Source organism: Pomacea canaliculata, linkage group LG8, assembly GCF_003073045.1.
Source record: "Pomacea canaliculata isolate SZHN2017 linkage group LG8, ASM307304v1, whole genome shotgun sequence".
NCBI lineage: Eukaryota > Metazoa > Mollusca > Gastropoda > Architaenioglossa > Ampullariidae > Pomacea > Pomacea canaliculata.
This window is the reverse complement of record NC_037597.1, coordinates 1,285,312-1,297,189: the sequence shown is the minus strand read 5'-3', so window position 1 is coordinate 1,297,189 and position 11,878 is coordinate 1,285,312. Positions and strand designations below refer to the sequence as shown.

Here is an 11,878-nt window from a genome sequence, read left to right as displayed (position 1 = left end):
ACATCACATTACGCAGACACCACACACACACATACACTTGCATAGAATCGGTATTTTCAGATCTTTTTCTCACTCTCTCTCTTACTATCCCCCTCGCTCCTTCTCTCTAACTCCGGCAGACAGCGGTTGTATGGAGAGAGGGGAGAGATGTTGCGACTGGGACAGTGTACACACTTCTGGTTGCCTGGCAACGCCATGCAGGTCTGACCTTTTAAGTCAGAACATTCTTTTAGTGGCAGTTGCTTCTTCCCCAGGGGTGAAGGCATCTCCTTCCATTAGGTCCGTCAACACCACTTTCACTCACCTGCAATTGCCTTTCATGCACTTCTTTTTGTTTTCTGTCCACCAAAGGTTACACTGCTTTGTCTCTTGTCCCGTCCTCTGTCTGCAGCCCTGCTTCCTCCTTCTCTCTGTCTGCAGCCCTGCTTCCTCCTTCTCTCTGTCTGCAGCCCTGCTTCCTCGTCCACTCTGTCTGCATGTACACTTGACTAATGTATATATAAATATAGGCAGGGCTGTGTACACTTGACTAAAGTTGGTAAAGCCAGGTGCACTTTGAGTAAGAAAGAGTCAAATCCATATCATATCCATTTACAAACCAGTTGTGTGATGCTGATGTAAAAGATCCTTCTTTATAACGAACGATGTATAATGTTATATTAACATGTATTATGTATTATCTTCCAATAACAGTAATAATGAGGTAAGTTTGAAGAGATGTTTATCAATAACCCTTGGGGGTATTTAAGAGATTGGACAATAAAAATGTCCACTTAAAGAATGTGAGATCACATTACTAAAGTCTAATAGTTACATGTTTAGTAAACAATAAATTAATATCATCTTACTGTCCTAATAATAAATAACACCGCAAGTGTAGAGGGTGAGGATGGCAGTGCACTTGTGTACAAAAAATAGTGGTGGTAGTCTCTCACAAATTCTGTGTTTTTGGAGTTGTCAGTTGTGTAACGACCAACGTCTGACAGACAGACAGACAGACAACAGACAGACAGACAGACAGACAGACAACTATTTCAGATAAAGACCTCTGTCTCTTAAATGGCAAAACTTGATTTGAGTTTCAGTGATAAAAACTGAGTTAGTTGTGCTATAAAGCTGGAGAGCTGAGTCGTTTATTTACAATGGCATGTGAAACATAGGACTAACGGTGTATGAGAGGATTTCAAAGCAAACCGGGAAGCGAGTGTCGATGTTGTTTGACTGAACGTTCAGTGTGATTACCTGCCTCACCTGTGACTACGATCCGTGCTGTCCATTTCCACAGAGAAGATGATGCGATGACTAAAGTGTGTATTTAAGGTGGAGGTGCATACAGTGCCACAATAAGAGAGTAAGTGTGGGGCGGCGCGTGGTGTGCAGCAGGAGGAGGGCCGGCAGCATATGGCCATCCAGGGTCATTGCATTAGCGCGGCCATTTCGCTCCGGCCGGCCCGCCACACCGAGGCCCACTTCAGCCCCCAGTCGAGGACTTTCTCCATTTTCTGCCCAGCTTTTTATGTTTTCGCTGGTGGGAGAAGTAAAAATTGAATTTGCCGCTGGAAGAAAAGTCCGCTCCAGGAGCGGGTGTGGAGAGGCCGCGAGATGGACAGGGGGAGTAACTGGGGGATCAAGGGGAGAGAACTCCTTTCTTATGCTGAGTGTTTGCAACGTTAAGTATACCTCTGTGCGTGTGTGTGTGTGTGTCTGTGTGTGTGTGTGTGTGTGTGTGTGTGTGTGTGTGTGTGTGTGTGTGTGTGTGTGTGTGTGTGTGTGTGCGTGCGTGTGTGTTATGTTTTTGTGTGCAGCTTTATGTCAACATCATTTAGCGCGCGCACACACACACACATATGGACACACACGCACGCACAAATACACAGTTCACTTGTGAAGACGAGAGAGAAGCAGCAATAAGCTCCAGTGAACTGTAGACACAATCGCAACATCTCTGTCACAGCTGTAATCTTCATGCTCATCATTAGTGTAGGGTCCATGCTGATCACCACATCTGTAACCCGCACCCTGGTTATCATACCTGAACTTTCTGTAATGATCATTACTTTATCTGTAACCTGCACAGTGAGGATCATATATTTAATTTAACCGCTAATTATTACATCTGCAACCTATACACTAATCAGGATGTCTGTATTCTATCTAACCACGACATTTGTAACCTCTACACTTATTACATACTCATATCTGTAATGACACATGTCACCTCTACACTAACCGCATACTCATCTATCGAATATCGAATGTCAACAGTGACCCTGACGACCTGTGTACGTGACACACTAACCATCAAGGCATCTGTGACATCTACACTAATCACCAGTTGTACTCTTGACACAAATCATAATGACATGTAAACTACACACTAAACATTAAAACTCGCACGGCATCGACTACGAAGGTGCAAAGCCTCCATCGTTCAGTCGGCTGCTGTTGCTGTGTCCAGTTCCCTGTCTCGTGCCGTCACCCGGGGTACACGTGGTCTGTCTGTGGCTGTAATGAAGTGTAACTGATGTCAGCAGCGCCCATCGTCAGGTAAATGAGATGAGAAGACATTTGTGAAATCAGAGTGTCGGGGAAAATGTTGTAAAATATTCACTGGACTGAGTTATGATGACTAGTGACTGGATTATTATTGGAAGATCGATTCTTTAAAAATACTTCGAACTGACTCGCCAGCTGAGTTCGGCGGCTGCTGAAGCAGGAAGTAGCGTGCGTGGGTATCGAGAGGCGGAAGTCATCTTCCGCGCATGCTCGCGTTGAGAAAGGAAGTCAGCGTGTAGGTCTGTTGACAGGTGATTTTTCATCATTAACGAGACTGGCGACTGGCTTCAAGTGCAGCAGATGAGCCCCCGGGGCACGTGGACAGTTGGCAGTTTGGTGACGTCAGGGCGGGAGGATGTCGTGGAGCGAGTTGTGTGGCTGAGTCGCTAGGTGCCTCCCTCCTGGCCTCCTCGCCTCCCATACACCTCACATACGTCTTGCTGCCACATGTAACTACCCTTACAGCAATTAAAGCACCCACCTGTACAGGTTCCCCCTTGTGAGATGACACGTGAGCAGGAATGTGTCTTCAAGTTAAAAGAAAGAAGCAAACAGACTTAAACCTCTTCACAGACAGAAAACTAGAATATTGGAGGATCAGAACGACAGACGTTAGCCCTTTGGAGAACCAACACCCACCCTCTCTCTCTCCTTCACTCACACACTTACACACCGCTTTAGTCTCACACTCCTTACATCGCAACATCTGAGCTCTGATGAGTTTACAATATTCTGTTTGCACGCGCGTGTGAGAGGCGAGTGGCTTCACAGTCACGACCTCTGAGCTGATGTTTGCCGATAATAACCTTTACAGCCTATGTTAGTTGATAATAAAATATAGTATCGTCCTGTTTATCCTAAACCGGATGTTGGCCATGGACAAAGGCCTAGGTTTTGTTGACAAATACACAGCTCAACAAAGCAATGCAGTCGACAAAATGGCGGAGTGGTTGAGTTTATTACCACACCAGCGTTTTCCAAACGACGAGCCGCAGATGAAGCCCTGTACTTGCTAGCAAGCCCCTTCCCCCAACCCCTTCACCCCCAACTGTCTTGCCACGACACGGTCCCGCACACGCTGGTCCTTTGGACTTTCCCGTCAGCCTCTCTCACCTGCTGCAGGTAAGACGTCTGTCAGTGAGTCACGTGGGACTTTGGTCTGCTGCGTATCAACGACTCCGGTGAGTAGCCTTGGCTTGTGTTTGATTGCAACCACCGACTGTACTTATTATTATTGTGATGATTATCATTATTAACTCGTGTTATTAACTAATGACTCCGGCGGAGACTGGATGCTGCCAGAGAAGGTGCAATATGGCTGACCGCCTGGTTGTCACGCTTGACAGGTCACGCTCAGCGTTGTGTGTGTGAATCGTGACAGCCCTGCGCCTCCTCCTCGTAAATAAATTAACATAGAAAATATGTTTGTTCATGTCGTGTAAGGATGCTTTGCCCTCGCAAAGTCGAGAGCTTCGTGAAGCTGCCACATGCAGCCTGTACAAATGTACAATGTATGTAACGGTAAAATGTATGTAAATGTACAATGTATGTGAATGTAAGATGTATGTAACTGTAAAATGTATGAATGGTGTGCACTGACAACGAGATGATGTCAGCGGGTGCAGCGACCATACCTTGTCAGGTATGTGTGATGAAACTTGCGTCCACTAACCAGAATGGATGTATACAATATACAGTGTGAAAACCGCTGATAAACAGTCTTTGATCATTAGTCATTGGCTATACCCGTGGACTTACGTGCGTGTAAGCTAGTGATAAGTGTAATATGTGAACCTACAGTACACTTGTTAATCTATTGACACAGCCGTTATTAAATACACTACGAAGTGCGTGTAAGCTAGTAATAAGTGTAATGTGAACAGTGTGAACCTACAGTACACTTGTTAATCTATGAACACAAAGTGGATTTCCGTTGTAAACCGATGATAATTACACTCAGCAGCGAGCAGACGACTCACAGATGATGTACGTGTAAGTGTGTGGCTACACTGCAGCCTCATCTTGAAGACCCACAGAGGTCAATGGCGTCTCCGGCTGCAATCACTCATGCATGTCACTACCGGTAGTCGTCGATGTCGTAAACTTTGACCTCAGCGTGTTTCAGCTTCCACTTACCTTAGCTCTGGACTTGTAGCAGACACGAGGGACACATAACATACTCCTCCGTGACACACATCACACCGCCGGACAGCTAGGCAATGGGGAAACGAGTCACTGACATTTATAGTCATAGCTAATGGAATGAGCTGACATCTTGAATTGTGTGATTTTATGTTTGTAATTGTCTCTTCTTCGTTTATTATTGCTCACCCAGGCGACCTGTGACCTCACCGCTTCATGCTGCTGACGATGGTGACTAAAGTGGGTTCCTCGGTTGCTTGCTGCGCCCTATTGCTGATCATGACCTCTTGGAAGGTGAAAGGTCATGCGGGTCATCACAGCGAAAATATGCAGCAGCCACCTACAAGCTTTCACGATCCAAACGTGGTCGGAAATCAAGAGTAAGCTTAAACGTTTTGAGCTGAGAGAATGCAAATAAATAAATAAATTAATTAATTAAATAATAATAATTCATCTTACTTGCAAATATGTTGTCGACAGAAGACAGTGTATTCACATTCATTTACTCAAGAGTATTGCTGAACTGTAAATCAGCCCCATTATGAATTCGTATTGATCATTTGAATTATTGCTAGGTTACTATTAATAATTAATCATCAATTTGCAATAACGAATAGATTAAACATGATTTCTCTATTAATATGGTCATAAAATGCTATGAAAATAGAATGAAGAGAAACAAGCAATTATTATTTATTATTAATTTTTAAATGTATTTCATGTAAACATTTGAAACCTGCACAATCCAGAAAACAAACAAAAATGGGAAAAGATGTGCTTTTGAAACTGTTTTCAATAGCTGATACTAGAGAAAGTTCTAGATCTCAGAACCGGTTTTCTTTGTTCATAATGGGCTTGGAAAATTTGTCTTCAAAACCTTTGAAGTTTACTTTTCTTGTCACGTGATTTGTTCTTGGTAACATCCAGACTTTGATGTGTTGCGACTCCCCCACTCAACCTCCTCCTCGTTCATGACACCCATTAATATTGCTCTTCGCTCTTGTTTTCTGACTGTGTCATGCCCATAATTTCTTGCTTTATCACACCCAGAAAGCGGCCTTTTGTGACTTGTTTGAAGATGTTTGTGCTTGTTGTCCTGTCCACTGGCCTAAAACTATTGGACAGATCCTGCGCTGTAATAGAATTGCTGAAACCACCACGCAGCCATCTCACCACTCGTAATTTCATACAAACCAGCGTGAAACAAGAACAGATATTGAAAATAAAATTTTACAAACCTTAGTCTTGAAATTAAAAAAATATCAAAAATATGAAACTACAGTGGCAGGCAGTCCCAAATATTGACAAAGTTTGGAGGTGGAGTTGCAGTAAGGCAGGTGATCGCATTCAAGCAGAACTAGCAGAGTTGGGGGATGGGGATGGGGATTGGAAAGGAGAGCATTATTGTTTTACTCAGAACCATCAGCTTAGATTATATTGACAGCCAGACAGCCGGCCATGTACACAGCTGCCATGTGCGGTATGGCGAGTCAGCCAGGGTCTGTCCTTTAGTTTCACATCAATGGTCTTTCCTTTCTTACCAAGAGACTGCCTGGAAAAATACAAATTGATGATTATAATAATAACAGACAGGATATCACACACACACTGCGATGCTGCAGAAAGCCTGATAGTGCTATGGTAGATAACTCTGAAATACGTTCCTTACAGAGAACGAGGATGTTGCTTCCCCTTATTAGTTTTTTTTATTTTTTGTTAATAGCATCGCAGATATTTTCTCGCAAGTTTCTGCTTAATTAAGAAAACTTAATTATTTAAAAGTCTTACTTTTGATTCTTTCTGATCTGCTGTGGTGGGTCACCTGTGGGATTTATTTCTCAGGCACCTCAGAGAACACTTGAAAAATGAGATCAACATCAACAAGGACCTGTCACCAGAAGAGATGGAGTTCCACTATTTCCGGTGCGTCTTTTTACTGTTATTTATTATATTTTTTCTGCAATTAATTAAGTAGAATTTTAGATTGTCTTGGCAATAATTTTCGTGACAGAGCTGTTTTGTAACATCTGTCACCATTTCTGAGAATAACTCTTCCAATTATCTTTTTTGTTGCATTGTGTGTGTTCTGTGCCGTCTGCATGTTGATATAATTATACAAATATTTGTGTGTATGTGATCCTAAGACAAGGTAGCTAAGGGATCCTTTGATTGTCTTGCTGTCCGTCAGGCTGCACGACAGCAACAACGACACCTTGCTGGACGGCCAGGAGATCATGAAGGCCTTGACCCACATGATGCAGCCGCCGGAACTGATGCCGTTTGAGATGCAGGGCAAGACGGCCCCCGACATCGCCAAGCTGAAGAAGGAGAGGTACCTGCAGTTTATGCAGGGCATTGTGCGTGAGTAGTTTTTACCTGTCTTTTTAAGACCCAGAATAATTTATCTTCGTATTAGAGAATATTAAAAGTGACAACTTCTAAGTAGGAGAAAGATGTTAAAGCAAGGGTGGCGGATATTGACAGGAAGCCAGAAAGAAAATGAGTAATAATGGAGAGAACTTAGTAACAATGGATGGAAGTAGACAGTGGAAATGGATAGAGACAAGGGGCAAAGTACTTGCTTAGTTCTCGGTAGAAGCTTTTGTTCGCTTTCGACAGTCCCGTTTGTTGAGATTGTAAATATTGACGAATCGCGTGGAAGGATAGAAAATGATGCAGACAGTTTAAAAAAAAAAAGAAAAAAAGAAGAAAGAAAAAAAGAAGACACGGTATAATGACAATGAATAGAATAATGGATGTAGACGTAGGATAATGACAATAAATATGAAATGGAAGTCAAGGCAGACTATGGATGTGTATCAGACGGACATGACATCGTTTGTTGACAGAGGTCGTGGACAAGGTTTTGGAGACGGATGACGTGGACAAAGACGGGTACTTGACGTACCCCGAGTACATTGTCGCCAGGCGGCGCGACGCCAAGCAGATGTTGAAGATGCAGCAGGAGATGCTGCGCCAGGCCGAGGCGTACCGCCAGCAGCAGGCGGAGTTGGCCAACAAACCCAAGGAGGCGCTGCTGTAGTCGCAGGCTGCACCATCGTGACGTAGCCATCTGTCGCCGCCTACATTTGTCAGGGGACACAATCACTCCCTTCCTTCTCTTGTGCTGACGCCGACACCCAGCGCATATAAATAATGAACTTTAAGATAAATCGGAAACAAAACTGATGTTTTCTCTCCATAGTCACCTGTCACACACACTACAAACTCATCTGTACGCACAAGTCGTGCGATCATGAAGTCATTGTCAACGATGTAGCTATTTAGTTATTTATTTATAAATTTCATTTGTAATTTCCACACTTATTTTACAACTTATGTTACTTCATTTCAAACAAATGGGGAAAAAACCTAATTCGACTTTCTGAAGTAGAAGTAGATAGGAGTGTTTATTCCAACGGTTTTAGTGGGCTTTTTTAACAGAAATTGTTTCAAGAATTTTTTAACGGTCTTGTTTGATGGAAATCCACACCGGAAGATGCTTTGGAGTTCTCGGAGGAGATGCAAACTGAGTCTTGATCTTTTTGAGTGACTTCGTGAAACAAAACTATTTTATTTACTCTTTGCACTAGTTAATCCTCAGTAATTGCTGATAGTACAAAGAATTTATTAGTGTTTGATGAAAATCCAAACCTAAAGAAGCATCGGCGGCTTCTCAGAGCAAAGGAGAACAATCGAGTGTCTAGACCTTTCTGAATGTCATAAAAACATTGGTTAGTTCTTTGCTATGCTAGTCTGGGTTCAAGTCTTAATTAACCTCATTAACGCTGATTGAATGTGGAGTCTGGCGCTGCTGCATGTGTTTACCTGTCTCGTGACTGGCGTACAACTGTGGAAATAAATCTTGTCAGACAAGGAACATCTCAGCGTTCGTGCTGTACTTGTGCCAGGTGTGAGAAAGTCAACAGACTCTCGTGCAGGAGAGAATCAAGGTCCCACTGAGTAAAATGTAGTTTGGTCTTCCCAGGTGAAACTGTAATTTTGAAAGGAACAGAGTATCGCATAACTAGAACAGAAATTTTCGTTCGATTTTAAGAGTTAACAGTTTCTAAGGTGACACGTTTTCTCTGCAAGTGATATGTGATGACTTTCTTATCCTTTGCTGTGATTTTGTTCTTTTCGGCACACCAAATACTGTAAGCATCGTTCTGGATTTTAAAAAATTGAAAAGTAACAATATTACCATTATTATTTACTTTCTATTTTAAAAAATCATCGACCGTGTTAAAAAAAAGTCTTTCCTCAGCTTAGGATATAAAGAATAATGGCCTCATGGGCCTCAGTGCAGAAGCACAAATAACAAGAGAGCATTGTGCACACACACCGACAAAACAAAATAAAAATTCAAATTTCAGAAAATTTTAGAGAAATTTCACAAGAAGTCTCATGAAGTATAAAAATAATTGTTCAAACCTATGATGACGATCTGCGAACAAACAAAGACTACATGCGCTGACCTTAATGTGGACTGTGGCTTGTAACTAATCTCAACAGAAAAACATTCTACAAGCTACACAGCTGACTGTAGAGAGAGAAAGATTAAGGATGTTTCAACAAGCGAACACAAAATAAATGTTGAACGAATAGTTCAAACACTACAACTGACATCAGAACACAAACACAATCCTGATGCTTCAAACATCGTGAAGCCGCCATCGCCCTGTCTTTGTCTGGAACATCCTGAAGTCATTAAACCCATCATTGTCATAGCTACTTGGTTCATTTCGATGATTAGGCCACAGTTGCTGCTAATTAATTCTGAAACCTGAGAAAACCGACTCCAGCGTAGATGGAGCCCAGACTACCTCCTTGAGCGACTGTGACCAAGTCGCCGGAGTGAAGACTGACCGCAGCAGTACAGGTGAGGAACCGCATGCTGCCATCATTGTGACACAAGATGACCTCGTGGCCATTTCTCTTGAGGACATCCGATGCCGGGACAGCTGGTGAAGCTTCATCGACAGACACGGTGAATGCTACTCTTGGACTCTCCAGCTTTGTCTGAAGCAAGCGAACCTGAGCTCGCAAGGAAGTCATGTCTTCAATACATCACAACTGATAAGTATGAACGTATTGATGTGTGAGAGAGAGAGAGCATTACATCCATTAAGCACTGAGCTACTGAGAGAAGTGGAATATGCAGAAGATACTGCAGCTTTTCTAATGGACCCTGAGTTAATTAACAATGGCACCTGGTCATATCAAACCCTTAGAGAGCCACTGCCAAGTTACACAAGGGGAGTCTACTTCGTTTTATACAGCGATTATACTGTCCGTGTTATCTCCCTTGTCTTGAGTTTTCCAATCTAGTAGTCAAGGCAGAGTAGCATCCAGCATCCGTACAGGTTTTTATTTTTCTTTTAAAGTAGCCTCCTAGTACCAATGCCCCCTACACCAATTAAAAATCTTAATGAATAAAGTGGATGGCGATTATTATAAAATAATGAACACAAAAGCTTAAAAAAGCGTGAATATGACCACTGCACATTTTATACATATAAGTGTTTATCGCAATGTCTCGCAAGCAACAGTCACCGCAACAGGTAAAAGAAAGTTTCTAGGAACAAGTGCATTTCTCGGGGCTGGTGGCCCTCCCTACCTGACCTAATTTTTAAATTACAGTAATACCCTTTCTCCCGGTTTATTAAGGCAGTTAATTAAGGGTCCACACAACGCTCCACCCCGTGTTCCACTTCCTCATCTTTTTACCAGGATCCCATTATCTTTGTTCTTCACCTTCACATGGCTGAGAAACTGTAGAGTTAGGGTTAGGGTAGGGGTGGCTAGCAAGTCTGGTATATTTGTATAATGAGACCCGAGCTGACATGGCAGACTGAGGTCTGTGAGATTGTTTACACAAGCCCAGCATGGGGAGGGGGGAAGTAGGTGCACTTTGTGTTAAAGGTGACTGTGGGGAAATGTCAACCACCTTACTTTGCCTTATCTCTCTCACTCAAGGAGTTCGCACGGTTTGTGCCATCATTTGATGAACTATTGTAAACTTCAATACTCAGTCTGTCTGTGGGCTGACCCTGCTTTTCTCGTGTTGTTCACTCTCCAAGTCCATTGACTGCAAACTAACAACACTCGTCAACTGATCTCACATAAGAATTTGTTTTTTCACGTGTTTCTCTCCCACCCACCCCGACTCCCTAACAGCACAGGGTCTGCATTATTTTTCTTCACCTTGAGAATCCAATCTATTAAAAAAATTCCAGTTTCTGCCGACTGCTGTTGTGAATATTCCACTTCATTTCATTACATAAGTATGTAACATACTTCTTCAAGGAACAAGAAAATCGATGTACTGTCAGGACTGTCCAGTAGTGTCCTAATATTATTTCTCAGAGGCTCACGTTATCACGAAATATTTACTTCGGGAACCGAGCTGGACGAAAAACATGAAACTGCTTGGCATGATGGGAATGTTCCATGCAGGTGACTAACTGTGGCCGTGTGTCGCCACGAGTTCACCTGTTTCAAGGTTACTGTCATTGTGGGAATTATTGTGTGACAGGACATGTTTCTAAAAGGCTTCTAGCAATTGCTTGTTTCGCTGTGCTCCAGGAGTTTTCACACTCTCACGGCCTGAAGATGGTGGATGGCCGGCTCGACCCTGTGAACATGTGGGTGTGACAAGGCACCGATAGATGAGTCCAGTCTAAAGCCCGTTTGAAATCAAGGTATTTAACAGTGAATTACCTTTGGGATACAGAAGTAAAGGGAGACAGTGTCACACTTTTGTGTTTTGTGTTTTGGATGTGTTTTATTCAGTTGGCGACCCCCCCCCTTTTTTTTTTTTCTTTGCTGATGTCGTTATTTACATTATTATTATTAGTAGTATATTCTTATATAAGGGAAATTTTAGTTTGCGATAATCGGATAGCATTTACCATGTATATTTGTTTACAAAAAGAAGGCAGAGCCCTATTGAATAAAGTTTTCGCAGTCTTTCCCTCGCCTTCGTCCCATTTATGTGCCCAAACAGCGGACAGTTCCCACAAAAACTGGAGGAATTTTTAGTCAGCAAACATTTTGCTTTAAAAGTTTTATTTGAAAAAAACTTAACTCCCGGGCCTAAAATGTTGCTGGGGGTGGGGAAGGAATATTATAAACCTATCTTTAAGTTCCTGATCCCGACCTCTGTCTTACTTGATGC

General features: G+C 42.6%; 1 protein-coding gene across 2 annotated transcripts; it reads left to right on the top strand.

Annotated features, from left to right (window-relative positions):
• Positions 1-3,585: 3,585 nt before the first annotated feature.
• Positions 3,586-8,578, top strand: LOC112571087 (multiple coagulation factor deficiency protein 2-like). 2 transcript variants are annotated; one of them, XM_025249896.1, is made up of 5 exons: positions 3,586-3,737; positions 4,892-5,078; positions 6,541-6,621; positions 6,887-7,059; positions 7,548-8,578. In XM_025249896.1, the coding sequence occupies exons 2-5, from the start codon at positions 4,915-4,917 to the stop codon at positions 7,739-7,741; spliced, it is 612 nt and encodes a 203-aa protein (XP_025105681.1). In that variant the 5' UTR covers positions 3,586-3,737; positions 4,892-4,914; the 3' UTR covers positions 7,742-8,578. The 2 variants fall into 2 exon arrangements, with proteins under 2 accessions (XP_025105681.1, XP_025105682.1); XM_025249897.1 differs by having other exon boundaries at positions 3,610-3,678.
• The last annotated feature ends 3,300 nt before the right edge of the window (positions 8,579-11,878 follow it).

Excerpts from the sequence above, each read along its gene's own strand:
- LOC112571087 (XM_025249896.1), top strand. The coding sequence starts at position 4,915 with ATGCTGCTGACGATGGTGACTAAAGTGGGTTCCTCGGTTGCTTGCTGC. Across the intron at positions 5,079-6,540 it reads AACGTGGTCGGAAATCAAGA|GCACCTCAGAGAACACTTGA; the intron begins GTAAGCTTAAAC and ends TTTATTTCTCAG. Across the intron at positions 7,060-7,547 it reads GTTTATGCAGGGCATTGTGC|AGGTCGTGGACAAGGTTTTG; the intron begins GTGAGTAGTTTT and ends GTTTGTTGACAG.